The sequence below is a fragment of the Gorilla gorilla genome, chromosome 4 (genome assembly GCF_029281585.2).
Source record: "Gorilla gorilla gorilla isolate KB3781 chromosome 4, NHGRI_mGorGor1-v2.1_pri, whole genome shotgun sequence".
NCBI lineage: Eukaryota > Metazoa > Chordata > Mammalia > Primates > Hominidae > Gorilla > Gorilla gorilla.
Window position 1 is genome coordinate 44,721,813 of NC_073228.2, and position 20,047 is coordinate 44,741,859.

At 36.8% G+C, this 20,047-nt stretch overlaps 1 protein-coding gene across 1 annotated transcript in view; it reads right to left on the reverse strand.

The window, feature by feature from the left end:
- Positions 1–731: 731 nt before the first annotated feature.
- Positions 732–20,047, reverse strand: part of LOC115934670 (EF-hand calcium-binding domain-containing protein 13-like) — a 147,092-nt gene continuing 127,776 nt past the window's right edge. Inside the window, exons 20-21 of the mRNA XM_063706316.1 lie at positions 3,849–3,932; positions 732–1,115 (exon numbers count right to left, since the gene is read on the reverse strand). Of these exons, the coding sequence (XP_063562386.1) occupies positions 3,871–3,932 (62 nt within the window). The 3' untranslated portion in view covers positions 732–1,115; positions 3,849–3,870. The remainder of the gene's footprint in view (positions 1,116–3,848; positions 3,933–20,047) is intronic.

Consider the following 20,047-nt stretch of genomic DNA (forward strand, 5'->3'; position numbering starts at 1 on the left):
AAACTTAGAAAATATATCTACTACTTTAAATATCTATATCTTAATTGGCATGTCCTGTTTAAATGCTGAATATGTAATCCTATTCTCAGGTATTCCAAACAACTCTATTTTAGTAAACTCCCATCTATCCAGAAACCCAAGCCAGAAGAAACTACTGAAGAGTTTGTATGCACAATACTTTCAAGAAAAAGTCAAATGACAGTACCTATTGAGAGTTTATTTTAAAAGCAAATTTTACTAGAAATTCAGTCCTATTTCTGAAACTATCTACACAAATGTGTAGCATAATAGCAATGTCACAAAGCAATGAAAGACACTCGTTATTAAAAATTGGACTATAGCTATAAAATATGCATACCTTTGTTTTTTAAATATAATCCAGATATTTGATCTTAAGTAATTGATCCTAAAGTAAATCCTTAAGCCAAGACATAGAGATTTTATTAACAAAATTGGTCCAATATGCTTATACTAAAAAAGAATAAGAGAGAATGAACAGGAATGCTAGCCAATCATTTAAAATTATATTCAAAGAAGGCTTTATTCTAATATATTAAAGTATTATTTTATATGATCTAGAGTGAAAATAGGAGCAGGGAATAAAGTAGGTATTTCAGAATATTCCCATTTTTATATGAATTTTACAAATATCACTGTGGGCATATGTTTATATGAATATTAAAAATGTCTACAGCAATTATCTATAAATTATCTATAAAATCTTTCTCTGCTTCTTTTTGTTTAGCTCTATTTTCTAATTTTTCCAACAACAAACATATTTTTGTACTAAAGAAAACTGGCTACCTTTTATCTCATTTCAAAAAATGAAATTTAGTATTCAGTGCAATTTTAATGTTAAATAGAATTTGCCTTCTTAATTAATCTATAGTACCTTCCCTTATCTAGGAAGGTACTTTAACAAAAATATTTCAATATGTAACTATTTTTGAGAAATAGTTAATGATTACATTAAAATAGGACATGCTGTTCCTCAGTAACCAATATATTTCAAGTATGTGAAATTTCAACTATGTAATTGAAACTACAAATTAGCTAATAATCTGTCCTTCTTCTTCCGGAGTAGCTGGTCTTAACCCCAGAACTATGTGACACACCTAGGGAAAAAAATGGTAAATCAAAGTTTATTAACTGCATAATATTTCACATTCTCTGCATGAGACCCATTTCCTAAATTGGAATCTGAATTAGCAACAGTTTTCAACTCATGAATTATCAATTATTCACTTGAGCAAATTTTAACTTTAGCCTTGTGGTTTTGGGGTTTTGTTTGCTTTTTTTAAACAAGCCATTCCAATGGAAGCTAACTTTCAAATCTCTAGGTAAGAAGAGAAGAGAAAGGGAAGGAAGAAAAAGGGAAAGGGGAAGATATTACCTCAGGAACAGATTTCATAATAATTCTTCTGACACTTGCATATGCTAGACTTTAAATAACCAAAACACTCAGCCATGTGTGAGATCTTGGCAAATAAAAGCATAATTCAATATTGTATCATTAACCTAACAAATTAACTCTATCAATTTTAAAACACAGATAGAAAATAAAAACAATTTAGCATAACTGTCTGCTTATTCATATATTAATTGCATATATTAATTGTACATATGAGCATAACCGAATATGTGACAAAGCACATACAGTAAAATGTAATAAAATTTAGGTGTTGAGTAGATTATTGGGTGTTTTCTGAAAAAAATTTTCAGCTTTTCAGTATAAAATGTTGGAAACATACATAAGCAAATATAAAGTATATGTTTATTCGTTCGTTAGAGCCACAAAAATAGTGCCACTCCAAGTCCTTAGTAAGAATGACAAAATAGGAAAGGCAATACCAAAAGTCAAAATGCTATACTCTGTGAGAGCTACAAGATGACTCAGACACAAACTTAAGTGACCAAAATGTTCATACACTGAATATGAGATAAAGAGTACACTGAATATGTTCGTGTACAAACAGCATATGAACTGTCAACTGTACATGAGCAATACATTGAATGTGTTCATGTACTGTTCATACAAAAAGTTCGTACACTCAACATGTGATTGTTATTTTTAAAAGTAACAATAGTTTAATAAAAAAAAAAAGCCTACAGAACCTACTACTGAAGATATTATTTTAAATGAGATAAAAATAGTTGACCAGGCTAGGCTTGGTGGCTCATATCTATAATCCTAGCACTTTGGGAGGCTGAGGCTGGCAGATCACTTGAGGTCAGGAGTTTGAGACCAGCCTGGCCAACATGGTGAAACCTCGTCTCTACTAAAAATACAAAAATTAGCTGGGGGTGGTGGCACATGCCTGTAATCCCAGCTACTCGAGAGGTTGAGGCAGGAGAATCGCTTGAACCTGAGAGATAGAGGTTGCAATGGGCCCAGATCCCAACCACTGCACTCCAGCCTGGGCGACAGAGCAAGACTCTGTCTCTAAATAAATAAATAAATAAAAAATAAAAAATAGTTGACCCATTTTCATGTTACCAAGCAATTCTGTTGTGTTTATAGTGGTGATCTATATTATTTTCATATATATTTTATAAAGCCATCAACTTGAATCTATGCTGAAAATTATAACTTGTAATAAAGCAAATAATTGATTTACAGGCCTATCAGATTATATACGTTTTAAATACATAAAACTTAGTCATTAACTCTCAGGAAGAGACCAATTTCCATTTATTCCAACATAGATGTGTTGCAGACAAGTTATTCTTTGTTTAAAATGGTAGATCATGATACGTATAAACATACTAAACCATTCTGACCTTCACAGTGGTGAAAGGAAAGTAAAATTAGAAGAAACTAAAATAACCACTATTAAATCAAGTTAAATATTTGTGAATAACTATAAAAATGGGAAAATACAAATTATCTTTAAAAATCAGAGCGGGGGAATTAGTTTAACAAGGACAATAGTTAAAATTTGGCAAGCTCTGTGACTTAGTGTTCACTTCTGGTAGCTTTCCTTCTTTCCTTCCCACTTAATCTTTTTTGGACCTTCTAAAGAATAAAAATTAGGAAACAGCCTCATACCTTCAATGATCTCTTAACCAGAGAGATTGTATACTTTGAAAAACTTGGGCTGGGCGTGGTGGTTCACTCCTATAATTGCAGCACTTTGGGAGGCTGAGACAGAAGAACTACTTGAGCCTAGGAGTTTAATACCAGCCTGGGCAACATAGCAAGGCCTGTCTCTACAAAAAATACAAAATTACCCAGGCGTGGTGGCACATGCCTATAGTCCAGCTACTTGGGAGGCTGAGGAAGGAGAATGACCTGAGTCTGCGCAGTCAAGGCTGCAGTGAGCCATGCTTGCACCACAGCACTCCAGTCTGCATGACAGAGCGAGATGCTGTCTCAAAATTAAAAATAATAATGATAATAATAATAAAAGAAAAGAAAAATGTATAGCTACCTCCTTATGATTCATCTTTCTGGTCACACTGCCTTACTTATTAGGAAGGCCTTTTATTTATTTATTTTCTTTTAAAAAAATTCTCTTGGTCAGTCTTATTACAAGGAAGCCCTTTTAAAAAGACAATAATGAAGAAACTAGCAAATTATGATGGCTTTTGCAACTTATTCTCTATATGTCTATGTACTGCTCTATAATGAGTTATAATAATCTACATCCCACTTTCCTATTTCCCACGTCACGATTTTGACAAACTTCAGCAAGCACCCATCTTTCAGACGGGTAATGTAGTTCTTTTTTTTTTTTAATATATGGTTTTACAGCCTAGATACAACAACTCTGGCTACTATATGATGGAAAAGATGTAGAAGTACTGGTACTACTACCCTCTGTTGCTGTCATTTACCTTAAACATACCTGGAAAAGGAGGTTCAAAAACTCATTGGCAAGAACATTTTTCACACTCCAGATGTGATAGTCTTCCAGAGTAAGATGACCCATCTGAAACAGAGACACTCATGTTAGGAACATCTTCTTTTTTTTCTTTTTTTTTTTTTTTGAGACGGAGTCTCACACTGTTGCCTGGGCTGGAGTGCAATGGCATGATCTTGGCTCACTGAAACCTCGGCCTCCTGGGTGCAAGCGATTCTCCTGCCTCAGTCTCCCAAGTAGCTGAAATTACAGGTGCCCGCCACCATGCCTGGCTAAGTTTTTGTATTTTTTAGTAGAAACGGGGTTTCACTATGTTGGCCAGGCTGGTCTTGAACTCCTGACCTCGTGATCCATCCGCCTTGGACTCCCAAAGTGCCAGGATTACAGGCACCTGCCATGATCTAAATGTTGACTAACACAGAAAAGTAATTTCTTCCTCTTTACTTTCCTAACTCCCCTACAATGCAGAAGGTAAACTAGTTCAAGTTTGTTCCTGTATGTTTTCCTAAATGCATTCAATAGCAAAATTTTACAATTTGTGGTAATGCAAACATATATGGTTTAATCATATATGGTTGGTAAAATTCACTAAATATCTCTGAATTTTATCAACGCAGTAAGAAATACTGCCCATTTTCTTTAAAAGGTTTAGATAACTAAATCAACAAAGATGTTCTGGTAACATTATTTGTCCTCGCTTCCTTTTATGCCTCAAATATATTGGTGGCAGTCTGCACTAATAACAAGGAAAATATATACACATATTGTTCTCTAAAGAGAAAAACATATTGACTTGCAGAATCACTGAAGTGTATAGATCAACTGTCTTATAATCAAACAACAGACATGTGAGAGATTTAATAGAAAAATCACTGGGCATGTGGCATGTGCCTGTAGTCCCAGCTACTCCAGAGGCTGAGGCAAGAGGATCGCTTGAGCCCAGGAGCATGAGTCCAGCCTGGGCAACATAGCAAGACACCATCTCTTTGAAAAAAAAAAATAATAATAAAGAAAATCCTCCAAATCAGAATAGAGAAATAAGCTAAAGGGAAAGGAAGAAAAACAAAAACTCATTTTTGTTTTTTCAAAAAAGTTCACATTCAAAAAGTAGAAGGCAGGGAGAGGGGTAGGCAAATCACTAGATTATGACTAACACTGAATCACAGAATCTTTCCTATCATGATCACTTTTCAAAAAATTGTCCTGTTCACTTACAGCAGAGGAAGTGCTGTGATAAGGTTTTTGTTTTTTTTCCACCCAAATCAGTACAGCAGAGGTCCTTGAATAATGTTTCATTCAATATCATTTTATTATAATGTTAATGGGGAAAAAAATGGATTCCCAGCTGGGGCCACTATCTGTGTGGAGTTTGCATATTCTTTCCATGTCTGCATGAATTTTCTCCAGGTACTCCGGTTTCCTCCCACATCCCAAAGACATACACGTTAGGTTAACAGGAGTGTCTAAATTGTCCCACTATAGTGTGGTATCTGTTGCTGTGAGGAGAGGAACATCAATGCCTGCACCACAGCAACAGAAGAACCTCAAAGGCTATGTAAGATCTGCCAATCTCCCAAATCAAGTATACAAAAAATTGGTGAAGAGAGGGTTTGAATTCATACTTATAGGTGAATTCTGGATTGGGCCAGTCAACATTAATCAACTTATTATTCCTCACAGATTTGTATTCTCCAGAGTATCCAGGTCCTTCCCATAGAATAAAAAACACTGACCAACAACATGATTTCATCATTCTAAGAAATATATTGATAAGAACACACATGCAGAACTTGAAAGATGTTACTAATAATGAAGAACTACAGAAGCAGAAAACCGGCAGCTGTGACATAATGGAGTTGATAACGTTACCAAGCAAAGGAGGCTTGCTGCCTGATGAGACAGAAGCCAATACTATGATGTTGGGTTTTTGAGAAAAGCAAAGGTTTTCATTGTAAGCCAACCAAAAAGGAGATGGGAATCCAGCTCAAGTCTGTCTCCCTGTGCTTGTTTTAAGGCAATAATTTTATTAAAAAAGCCTTATAGGGTGGATTCTGGGATTGGCAGATGACTGGTAGAAGGAGAGGATTGGAAAGTCCTTGGGCATGCACAGTTATTTCTTCATGTTACTTCGTGGATCACATGTGCCAACTGGGGGGAGTCAGTATGAAACACATAGTGGGAATTAGCAAGCTCGTTCTGAGTAAACTCTACTTAGCCATATTGGTTCTAGCCAATTCAGCCAGTTTTTATAATCTCACAGTGGAGAGAGGGTTAGCATTTCAGCAAGTTGTTATTTATTTTATTTTGTTTTCTAAAAAAGACACAGGGTCTCACTCTGTCACCCAGGCTGGAGTGCAGTGGTGTGATCACAGCTCACTGCAGTCCCAAACTCCTAGGTTCAAGGGATCCTCCAGCCTCAGCCTCCTGACTACAGGCACAGGTTACCAAAACTGGCTTAAAAAAAGAGAAAAACACAGAAACACAAGGTCTAGTTATGTTGCCCAGGCTGGTCTTGAACTCCTGGCCTTAGGCAATCCTCCTCCCTTGGCCTCCCAAAGTGCTGGGGTTACACAGGCGAGAGCCACCACACAGGCCAGCTTTTTGGTGGTTTTTTTTTTCCTTCAATCTGCTATTCTGCAAACTCAAGGAGTTCTGCTGGTTATCGGTTTCTTACTCTTTGGGGAACAGTTTTAGTTTCAGCTTTTTACTAAGTTGCTTTTTTTCTTAGCCTCTATCCTGTAAGCCCAAGAATATAGTCATTGGTTTCTTTAACTCTTTAGGGCACAATTTCAATAACAAAATAAATGGCAGCTTACTAAGAGTCTTCCTCTGGCACAAATGGAAGAAGAAAACAGGGAGCAAGTAGATAAGATGAAGAAGATGGAGATCAAGACAGAGCAGGTATTTGAGATGAAGGTGAGTAAGTAGTTCAAAACCTGAGGGACTCTGAAGTTGAGCTCCAACGGTGCCATGAAATGATGCAAATGAAAAACATGAAATGATGCAAATGATAAATGAACATTATGTTCACTTAATGCAAATAAAAAACAATTTGGAAGCACAGCAAAAAGAATTAAGAGAAAAACTGTTGTCAGTTTGAGGATGAGTAAGCAAACTGGGAAGCTCAACAACGTATTTTAGAACATCAGAACTCTTCAAGAACCTTGGCAAAGATCAAGAAGAAAGGGAAGGTCTTTTAAACTCTCTACTGACCAAGAGTTACATATTAGTTGCCAATATGCCATTATGGACATCAGTGTTTGTTGGATCCCTTTGACCAATCTGCATCAGCCATTATGATGGATTTAACGGCGTGACAAAAGTGACTTTGTTGTTGATCCTGATGGAGATTAAGATGCCTTGAATTGTAGGGTGTTGTATACTTAGAAAGTAACAGCTCTTAAGTACCTTTCCTACATTTTCTTTTCCTTTTTAAAAAATTAAACAGATATCTTCAATTTAATGCAAGAGAACACTTCGCTGTTTTACAGTCATATTCTGGCAGTTTGAATGTTTACAGGACATTCCAAAATGAAATGACTCTGGAAGGTTTTGATTGAAGATAAATTGCCATAATATGAGGCAAACTATGCTTCTCTATGATAACTATAATGCAAAAGTTCCATCTCATGCAGCATATACAATAAGGTAAATTAGTCTAACACAGGTGACCCTATTTTTTGACCCTTCCATTCTTTAAAAATACACATGGGAAAAAACCCTATATGCTTACAGTGCACCTAGAACTACATTTTTGTAATAACACTTAAATTTAGGTATTTGCCACATATTGGCCCTGCTAAAATAGAATATAGCATGTTTCACATGGTAGGAACCAGCAAGGAAGCTTTCCTTTAGCTCCCTTTATACATTTTATGGTAAGTAGCAGGAGGAAGATGCATTTACAGATCACTTCTAGGCAACACTGAGAAGATAAAGACCAACCTGCGGTCTCTTTAGTTTACTAGAAATAAGAATCATGGCCTTTTAAAGAGAAGAAGTCACTATTTTTCACTGAGCTGTATTCATATATAGCATATATGCCCTTTTTGTTTGTATTGTAAACAATTCACGTAACAATGCTGTGATGTAAAAAAACAAAAAAATGAAAAAATAATAAATTGTCCCAGTATGAGTGAGTGTGGATATACGTGTTGAGCGCGCCCTTCAGTGGGATGGAGTCTTGTCCAGGGTTGGTTCCTGTCTTGTACCCTGAGCTGCAGGGATAGGCTCTGGCCAGCCACTAACCTGAACTGGAATAAGCGGGTTGGAAATGAATACAAATTACCATAAAATAACAAGTATGCAATGATCATACAAATGCATGATAATAAATGATATGCTGAGAAAGTACTCAATGAGCCTCCCATATTTGTTATTGTTAGTTTTTGAACTGCAAGGTGGTAGGAGGTGTTCCTTATAAGTTTCATTTTGCAAATTTATCCCTTGATTTAACCCATCACCACTATGACTGCTGCTGTCACTCACTAATTCACCAAAAACTGGGTAAATAATTATCTTGTTTTTATCAATCTTTCTTAGATCTGTTTATAGTTCACATTTATTTCAAAGCTTAATATTAGAAGTGCTTGGGGTCTTTATTTAGAAGTTTGGTGATATTTTTGTGACTAGAAATATGCTGTAGGAACTTAACTCTTGTTTGCCTATGGTAAAATTAGTTTTGTTCTATACCCTTTCACTTAAAATTGCAGTTTCCAAGAACCTAAAGACAACATTAAGTGAGTACTAACTGTACAAGAAGTTAAAGGCATCTGGAACTGTAATACATTATGAACAAAAGAATCTTTGACTTAAGAGACCTGTTGTTCATATTACAATGCTATCAGAACCGTCAATTACTCGATAACCATCCATCATTAGTATTCCTCTTGACTTTGAAAATGACTTTTTGGCTATAGCAATATGGTTTTAAAAGATACAGGAATAGGCTGGGTGCGGTGGCTCATGCCTGTAATCCCAGCACTTTGGGAGGCTGAGGCAGGTGGATCACCTGAGGTCAGGAGTTCGAGACCAGCCTGGCCAACATGGTGAAACCTAGTCTCTACTAAAAATACAAAAAAATTAGCTGGGTGTGGTGGTGGGCGCCTGTAATCCCAGCTACTCAGGAGGCTGAGGCATGAGAATCATTTGAACCCAGGAGGTGGAGGTTGAAGTGAGCCAAAATCACGCTATTACACTCCAGCCTGGGTGACAAGAGCAAGACTTTAAAAAAAAAAGATACAGGAATAAATCATAGCATAATCATAATGGAATACTATGCAGATGATAAAAAGACTAAGTTAATCTATATATAATTTTCTATCTAGCATATGAAAGATGCTTAGTAAACATTTTACTAAGTTTATGAAGTAAACATTTATTTACTAAGCATCTTTCATATGCTAGATAGAAAATTATATACAGATTTAAGAAAATTCAGAAAAAAATTATTGCATAATCGCTTATACAGTATTATTCAATTTTTAAATATAGAACACACACAATACATATAAATTTCTCCTACACTTGATAGTAGTCAGAATAGTATATCTTCCCCTCTAACATCCATTGAGAATAACTAAAATTTTAATTCTTAAAACAAAAACAAAAACAAAAAACCCAGAAGAACTGCAAGCTCTGCCACATCATGTATCTCAGTCATGAGGAGGCAAAAGAGAAACATGTCACATAACTTAATGAACTCTAAGGGTGAGGATATGATCTGATAAATTTCAACTCATTCAGGAGTTTTACCCTGAATAGTCACGACTAAAATTCCAGGACAGAAAAATGAAGAATGCCAACAGAGGGAGAAGCTATGTTGAACATAGGCTATATTTCAAAATGCTACTTGTTTATCTTTGAAGTAATAATTGTCAATGATTCTGCACTGATGACAAAATTAACAGCTAGTGTAAACCCATTTTAATTTTATAGGACTCAGCATTTAGAACAGATAGGAAAATCACAGTGAAATATGAAAATGTAATAACTTCTATTGATTTTATCGTTTAAAAATCTAAAATGCTACTAATAAAACTAAAATAAAGGCTGTTTAAAAAGTACAAATGTAGGCCAGGCACAGTGGCTCACACTTGTAATCCTAGCACTTTGGGAGGCCAAGGCGGGTGGATCACTTGAGGTCAGGAGTTTGAGACCAGCCTGGGTAACATGGCAAAACCCGTCTCTACTAAAAATACAAAAATTAGCCAGGTGTGGTGGTGCAAGCCTGTAATCCCAGCTACTTGGAAGGCTGAGGCAGGAGCATCACTTGAACCCAGGACGTAGAGGTTCCAGTGAGCCGAGATCATTCCACTGCACTCCAGCCTGGGTGACAGAGCAAGACTGTCTCAAAAAAACAAAAATAAAAACAAAAACAAAAACAAAAAACAAAAAAAGGACAAATGTAATTTGATATGTGTGATAAATTATTAATACATGGTATAAGAACCTTTTATATCTAACAGAACAAAATATAAAATGCTCAAGATGGTAAAAAGTATTTTTAAGATGATAATCTGATTCTTTTATATAACCACAAATACTCAAGTAACAATTTTCAGGTACACTGACCTCAAAGATATGTTAATACTGTCCAAAAGGAAAGAAACGTCATGAAAAGAAATAATAGATACCACCGTACAGAATCATCATGCATACAATGATGATCAAAAGCCCATTTGCTATATTGACACCTGAGTAATAATTAACACACTGTAAAAACATATAGAGCATTATGCTTAAAATCTAGAACTGTAAATGGATTTTATTTTCTCCCAATTTAATGGATGTTTTACTGACTGCAGTTAGGACTACTGCTAAGCAAGGTATCATATGAACTTTTCCTAAAGCAAATTCACTGACTATATGGCTTATTTATTTTATGTATGTATGTATGTATGTATGTATGTATTTATTTATTTAAGACAGAGTTTCACTCTTGTTACTCAGGCTGGAGTGCAATGGTGTCATCTTGGCTCACTGCAACCTCCGCCTCCCAGGTTCAAGCGAAGCTCCTGCGTCAGCCTCCTGAGTAGCTGGAATTACAGATGCCCAACACCATGCCCGGCTAATTTTTGTATTTTTAGTAGAGACACGGTTTCGCCATGTTGGCCAGGCTGGTCTCGAACTCCTGACCTCAGGTGATCCGCCAACTGTGGCCTCCCAAAGTGCTGGGATTACAGGCGTGAGCCACCATGCCCAACCTATATGACTTATTTGTAAATGTCCTCCATTTAAATGTGGCCCTGATTTTCAAAATAGTGTCAGCTGATCACTTGCTCTGTTCTACTTGAATCTTTGGAGGTTTCTCCATAGTTTGGTATAAAGTTCAACTCCTGAGTTTTGTACCCAAGGCCCTTCAAGATACGTCTCCAATCCAGGTCTACAGCCTTCAATATATGAATCTGTTATTCCAGCCACATCAGAATATTTGCAGTTCTAGGACTATACAGGATGTTTTATTGTACAGTCCTATACAGTAATAATGTCTTCTATTCTACCCCTAGTTGTTACCTCTTTTAGGAATCACCTTTCAACTTTTTACTTCTGTTAACCATAATTAACTAATTATTAAAGTGCCACATCCCAGCAAAAATCTTTTCTTTAAGAAAATGAAGAGAGAAACAAAATCCTTTACAGACAAGCAAATGCTGAGAGATTTTGTCACCACAAGACCTGCCTTATAAGAGCTCCTGAAGGAAGCTCTAAACATGGAAAGGAACAACGAGTACCATCCACTGCAAAAACATGCTAAATTGTAAAGACCATCAATGCTAGGAAGAAACTGCATCAACTAATGGGCAAAATAACCAGCTAATATCATAATGACAGGATCAAATGCACACATAACAATATTAACCTTAAATGTAAATGGGCTAAATGCTCCAATTAAAAGACACAGACTGGCAAATTGGATAAAGAGTCAAGACCCAACAGTGTGCTGTATTCAGGAGACCCATCTCATGTGCAGAGACACACATAGGCTCAAAATAAAGGGATGGAGGAAGATCTACCAAGCAAATGGAAAACAAAAAAAAGCACAGGTTACAATCCTAGCCTCCGATAAAACAGACTTCAAATCAACAAAGATCAAAAGAGACAAATAAGGCCATTACATAGGGTAAAGGGATCAATACAACAAGAAGAGCTAACTATTCTAAATATATATGCACCCAATACAGGAGCACCCAGATTCATAAAGCAAGTCCTGAGGAACCTAAAAAGAGACTTAGACTCCCACACAATAACAATGGGAGACTTTAACACCCCACCGTCAACCTTAGACAGATCAATAAGACAGAAAGTTAACAAGGATATCCAGGAATTGAACTAAGCTCTGCACCAAGTGGACCTAATAGACATCTACAGAACTCTCCACCCAAATCAACATAACATACATTCTTCTCAGGACCACATCACAATTATTCCAAAATTGACCACATCATTGGAAGTAAAGCACTCCTCAGAAAATGTAAAAGAACAGAAATCACAACAAACTGTCTCTCAGACCACAGTGCAATCAAACTAGAACTCGGGATTAAGAAACTCACTCAAAACTGCTCAACTACATGGAAACTGAACAACCTGCTCCTGAGTGACTACCGGGTATAAAACGAAATGAAGGCAGAAATAAAGATGTTCTTTCAAACCAATGAGAACAAAGACACAATGTACCAGAATCTCTGGGACACATTTAAAGCACTGTGTAGCGGGAAATTTATAGCACTAAAACCCACAAGAGAAAGCAGGAAAGATCTAAAATTGACACCCTAACATCACAATTAAAAGAACTAGAGAAGCAAGAGCAAACACATTCAAAAGCTATCAGAAGGCAAGAAATAACTAAGATCAGAGCAGAACTGAAGGAGATAGAGACACAAAAAACCCTTCAAAAAATCAATGAATCCAGGAACTGGTTTTGTGAAAAGATCAACAAAATTGATAGACCACTAATAAAGAAGAAAAGAGAGAAGAATCTAATAGATGCAATAAAAAATGATAAAGGGGATATCACCAATGAACCCACAGAAATACAAACTACCATCAGGAGAATACTATAAACACCTCTATGCAAATAAACTAGAAAATCTAGAAGAAATGGATAAATTCCTGGACACATACACCCTCCCAAGACTAAACCCAGAAGAAGTTGAATTGCTGAATAGACCAATAACAGGTTCTGAAATTGAGGCAATAATTAATAGCCTACCAACCACAAAAAGTCCAGGACCAGACGGCTTCACAGCCGAATTCTACCACAGTTGAAAGAGGAGCTGGTACCATTCCTTCTGAAACTATTCCAATCAATAGAAAAAGAGGGAATCCTCCCTAATTCATTTTATGAGGCCAACATCATCCTGATACCAAAGCCTAGCAGAGACACAACAAATAAAGAGAATTTTAGATCAATACCCCTAATGAACATCAATGAGAAAATCCTCAATAAAATACTGGCAAACTGAATCCAGCAGCACATCAAAAAGCTTATCCACCAAGATCAAGTTGGCTTCATCCCTGGGATGCAAGGCTGGTTCAACATATGCAAATCAATAAACATAATCCATCATATAGACAGAACCAAAGACAAAAATCACATGATTATCTCAATAGATGCAGAAAAGGCCTTCGACAAAATTCAACAGCCCTTCATGCTAAAAACTCTCAATAAATTAGGTATTGATGGAACATATCTCAAAATAATAAGAGCTATTCATCACAAACCCACAGCCAATATCATACTCAATGGGCAAAAACTGGAAGCATTCCCTTTGAAAACTGGCACAAGACAGGGATGCCCTCTCTCACCACTCCTATTCAACGTAGTGTTGGAAGTTCTGGCCAGGGCAATCAGGCAAGAGAAAGAAATAAAGGGTATTCAATTAGGAAATGATGAAGTCAAACTGTCCCTGTTTGCAGATGACATGATTGTATATTTAGAAAACCCCATCGTCTCAGCCCCAAATCTCCTTAAGCTGATAAGCAAGTTCGGCCAAGTCTCAGGATACAAAATCAATGTGCAAAAATCACAAGCATTCTTATACACCAATAACAGACAAACAGAGAGCCAAATCATGAGTGAACTCCCATTTACAATTGCTTCAAAGAGAATAAAATACCTAGGAATCCAACTTACAAGGGATGTGAAGGACCTCTTCGAGGAGAACTACAAAACCACTGCTCAATAAAATAAAAGAGGACACAAACAAATGGAAGAACATTCCATGCTCATGGATAGGAAGAATCAGTATCGTGAAAATGGCCATACTGCCCAAGGTAATTTACAGATTCAATGCCATCCCCATCAAACTACCAATGACTTTCTTCACAGAATTGGAAAAAACTACTTTAAAGTTCACATGGAACCAAAAAAGAGCCCTCATTGCCAAGACAATCCTAAGCCAAATGAACAAAGCTGGAGGCAGCATGCTACCTGACTTCAAAATATACTACAAGGCTACAGTAGCCAAAACAGCATGGTCCTGGTACCAAAACAGAGATATAGACCAATGGAACAGAATAGAGCCCTCAGAAATAATACCACACATCTACAACCATCTGATCTTTGACAAACCTGATAAAAACAAGAAATGGGGAAAGGATTCCCTATTTAATAAATGGTGCTGGGAAAACTGGCTAGCCATATGTAGAAAGCGGAACTGGATCCCTTCGTTACACCTGATACAAAAATTAATTCAAGATGGATTAAAGACTTAAATATTAGACCTAAAGCCATAAAAATCCTATAAGAAAACCTAGGCAATACCTTTCAGGACATAGGCATGCACAAGGACTTCATGACTGAAACACCAAAACCAATGGCAACAAAAGCCAAAATAGACAAATGGGATCTAATTAAACTAAAGAGCTTCTGCACAGCAAAAGAAACCACCACCAGAGTGAACAGGCAAGCTACAGAATGGGAGAAAATTTTTACAATCTACCCATCTGACAAATGGCTAATATCCAGAATCTACAAGGAACTTAAACAAATTTACAAGAAAAAAATCAAACAACCCCATCACAAAGTGGGCAAAGGATATGAACAGACACTTTTCAAAAGAAGACATTTATGCAGCCAACAGACACATGAAAAAATGCTCATCATCACTGGTCATCAGAGAAATGCAATCAAAACCACAATGAGATACCATCTCACACCAGTTAGAATGGCGATCATTAAAAAGTCAGGAAACAACAGGTGCTGGAGAGGATATGGAGAAAGAGGAATGCTTTTACATTGTTGGTGGGAGTGTAAACTAGTTCCACCATTGTGGAAGACAGTGTGGCGATTCCTCAAGGATCTAGAACTAGAAATACATTTGACTCAGCAATCCCATTACTGGGTATGTACCCAAAGGATTATATATCATGCTACTATAAAGACACATGCACATGCATGTTTATTGTGGCACTATTCACAACAGCAAAGACTTGGAACCAACCCAAATGTCCATCAATGATAGACTGGATTAAGAAAATGTGGCATATATACACCATGGAATACTATGCAGCCATAAAAAAGATGAGTTCATGTCCTTTGTAGCGACATGGATGAAGCTGGAAACCATCATTCTGAGCAAACTATCTCAAGGACAGAAAACCAAATGCCGCCATGTTCTCACTCATGGGTGGGAACTGAACAATGAGAACACTTGGACACGGGGCAGGGAAGATCACACACTGGGGCCTGTCATGGGGTAGGGAGAGGGGAGATGGATAGCATTAGGAGATACATCTAATGTACATGATGAGTTAATGGGTGCAGCACACCAACATGGCACACGTATACATATGTAACAAACCTGCACGTTGTGCACATATACCCTAGAACTTAAAGTATAATAATAATAATAATAAAAAAAACCAGTACCAAGCACTGCAGAAACATACCAAAATATAAAGACCAATGACACAATGAAGAAACTGTATCAAGTAATCTGCAAATTTAACAGCTAGCATCATGATGACAGTACCAAATTCACCCATAACAATATTAACCTTAAATGTAAATGGGCTAAATGCCCCAATTAAAAGACACAGACTGGCATGTTGGATAAAGAGTCAAGACCCATCAGTGTGCCATATTCAGGGGACTCATCTCACATGCAAAGACACACATAGGCTCAACCTAAAGGGATGGAAGAATGTTTACCAAGCAAATGGAAACATACTTTATACCAACAAAGATAAAAAAACACAAAGAAGGGCATTATATAATGGGAAAGGGATCAATGCAACAAGGAGAGCTAACTATCCTAAATATATGTGCACCCAATACAGGAGCACCCAGATTCATAAAGCAAGTTCTTTGACACCTACAAAGAGACTTAGACTCCCACACAATAATAGCAGGAGACTTTAACACCCCACTGTAGATATTAGACAGATCAACAAGACAGAAAATTAAGAAGGATATATAGGACTTGAACTCATCTCTGGACCAACTGGACCTGAAAGACATCTACAGAACTCTCCACCCCAAATCAACAGAATATGCACTCTTCTCAGCACCACATCACACTTATTCTAAAATTGTCCATATAATTGGAAGTAAAACACTCCTCAGCAATTGCAAAAGAATAGAAATCATAACAAACAGTCTCTCAGACCACAGTGCAATCAAATTACAACTCGGGATTAAGAAACTCACTCAAAACCAAACAACTACATGGAAACTGAACAACCCACTCCTAAATGACTACTGGGTAAATAACAAAATGAAGGCAGAAATAAATAAGTTCTCTGAAACCAATGAGAACAAAGACACAAAGTACCAGAATCTCTGGGACACAGCTAAAGCAGTGTTAAGAGGGAAATTTATAGCACTAAATGCCCACAACAGAAAATGGGAAAGATCTAAAATTGACACCCTAACATCACAATTAAAAGAACTAGAGAAGCAAGAGCAAACACATTCAAAAACTAGCAGAAGATAAGAAATAACTAAGATCAGAGCAGAACTGAAGGAGATAGAGACATGAAAAACCCTTCAAAAAATCAATGAATCCAGGAGGTGGTTTTTTGAAAAGATTAACAAAATAGATAGACCACTAGCCAGACTAATAAAGAAGAAAAGAGAGAAGAATCAAATAGACACAATAAAAAATGACAAAGGGGATATCACCAATGACCCCACAGAAATACAAACTACCATCAGAGAATACTATAAACACTGCTATGCAAATAATCTAGAAAATGTAGAAGAAATGCATAAATTCCTGGACACATACAACCTCCCAAGACTAAATCAAGAAGAAGTCAAATCCCTGAATAGACCAATAACAAGTTCTGAAATTGAGGCAGTAATTAATAGCCTACCAATAAAAAAAAGCCCAGGACCAGATAAATTTACAACCAAATTCTACCAGAGGTATGAAGAGGAGCTGGTACCATTCCTACTGAAACTATTTCAAATAACTGAAAAACAGGGATTCCTCCCTAACTCATTTTATGAGGCCAGCATCATCCTGATACCAAACCTGGCAGAGACACAACAAAAAAAGGAAATTTCAGGCCAATATCCTTGATAAACATCTATGCGAAAATCCTCAATAAAACACTGGCAAACCGAATTCATCAGCACATCAAAAAGCTTATCCACCATGATCAAGTCGGCTTCATTCCTGGGATTCAAAGCTGGTTTAACATATACAAATCGATAAACGTAATCCATCACATAAACAGAACCAATGACAAAAAAAACACATGATTATCTCAACAGATTCAGAAAAGGTCTTTGATTAAAATTCAACGTCCCTTCATGCTAAGAACACTCAATAAACTAGGTATTGATGGAACATATTTCAAAATAATAAGAGCTATTTATGACAAACTCATAGCCAGTATCATAGTGAATGCGCAGAAGCTGGAAGCATTCCCTTGTAAAATCATCATGAGACAAGAATGCCCTCTCTCACCACTCCTATTCAACACAGTATTGGAAGTTCTGGCCAGGGCAATCAGGCAAGAGAAAGAAATAAAGGGTATTCAAATACCAAGAGAGGAAGTCAAATTGTCTGTTTGCAGATGACATGACTGTATATTTAGAAAACCCCATTGTCTCAGCCCCAAAACTCATTAAGCTGATAAGTAACTTTAGCAAAGTCTCAGGATTCAAAATCAATGTGAAAAAATCATAAGCATTCTTATACACCAATAATGGAGAGCCAAATCATGAGTGAACCCCCATTCACAATTGCTACAAAGAAAATAAAATACCTAGGAATACAACTTACAAGGGACGTGAAGGACCTTTTCAAGGAGAACTACCAATCACTGCTCAAGGAAATAAGAATGAACACAAATAAACGGAAAAACATTCCATGCTCATGGATAGGAAGAATCAATATTGTGAAAATGGCCATACTGCCCAAAGTAATTTATAGATTCAATGCTATTCCCAACAAGCTACCGTTGATTTTCTTCACAGAACTACAAAAAACTACTTTAAATTTCATATGGAACTGAAAAAGAGACCATATAGCCAAGACAATCCTAAGCAAAAAGAACAAAGCTAAACGCATCATGCTACCTGACTTCGAACTATATACTACAAGCCTACAGTAACCAAAACAGCATGGTACTTGTACTGAAACAGATATATAGACCAATGGAACAGAACAGAGGCCACAGAAATAACACCACACATCTACAACCATATGATCTTTGACAAACCTGATGAAAACAAGCAATAGGAAAAGCATTCCCTGTTTAATAAATTGTGCTGTGAAAACTGGCTAGTCATGTGCAGAAAACTGAAACTGGATCCCTTCCTTACACTTTATACAAAAATTAACTCAAGATGGATTAAAGACTTAAATGTAAATCCAAAAACCATAAAAACCCTAGAACATAGGCAATACCATTCAGGACATAGGCATGGGCAAAGACCTCATGACTAAAACACAAAAAGCAATTGCAACAAAAGCCAAAATTGACAAATGGGATCTAACTAAACTAAAGAGCTTCTGTACAGCTAAAGAATCTATCATCAGAGTGAACAGGCAACCTACAGAATGGGAGAAAATTTTTGCAATCTATCCATCTGACAAAAGTCTAATATCCAGAATCTACAAGGAACTTAAACAAATTTACAATTAAAAAAAACAAACAACTCCATCAAAATTTGGGCAAGGGTAGCCGGGTACACTGGCAGGCACCTGTAATCTCAGCTACTTGGGAGGCTGAGGCAGGAGAATCACTTGAACCCGAGAGGCGGAGGTTGCAGTGAGCCGAGATTGTGCCACTGCACTCTAGCCTGGATGACAAAGCAAGACTCCATCTCAAAAAAAAAAAAAAATTTGACAAAGGACATGAACAAACACTTCTAAAAAGAACACATTTATGCAGCCAACAAACATGACAAAAAAGCTCATCATCACTGGTCATTAGAGAAATGCAAATCAAAACCACAATGAGATACCATCTAGAATGTATCATTAAAATGAATGGCTATCATTAAAAAGTCAGCAAACAACAGATTCTGGAGAGGATGTAGAGAAACAGGAATGCTTTTACACTGTTGGTTGGAGTGTAAATTAGTTCAGCTATTGTGGAAGATAGGGTGGTGATTCCTCAACGATCTAGAACCAGAAATACCATTTGACCCAGCAATCCCATTACTGGGTATATACCCAGAGAATTATAAATCATTCTACTATTAAGACACACGCACATGTATGTTTATTACTGTGCCATTCACAATAGCAAAGACTTGGAACCAACCCATATGCCCATCAATGATAGACTCGATCAAGAAAATGTGGCACATATACACCATGGAATACTATGCAGCTATAAAAAAGAATGAGTTCATGTCCTTTGCAGGGACATGGATGAAGCTGGAAACCAGCATTCTCAGCAAACTAACACAGAAACAAAGACCAAACACCGCATGTTCTCACTCCTAAGTGGGAGTTGAACAATGAGAACACATGGACACAGGGAGAGGAACATCATACACTGGGGCCTGTTGCGGGGTCGGGGCAAGGGGAAAGAGAGCATTAGGACAAATACCTAATGCATGCGGGGCTTAAAACCTAGATGATGGGTTGATGGGTGCAGGGCATATGTACACCTAAGTAACAAACCTGCACATGTATCCCAGAACTTAAAGTTTAATAAATTGAAAAAAAAAATGACCTAGATTCAACAAAAACCCCAGCCGTAGGGGTGGATTAAAG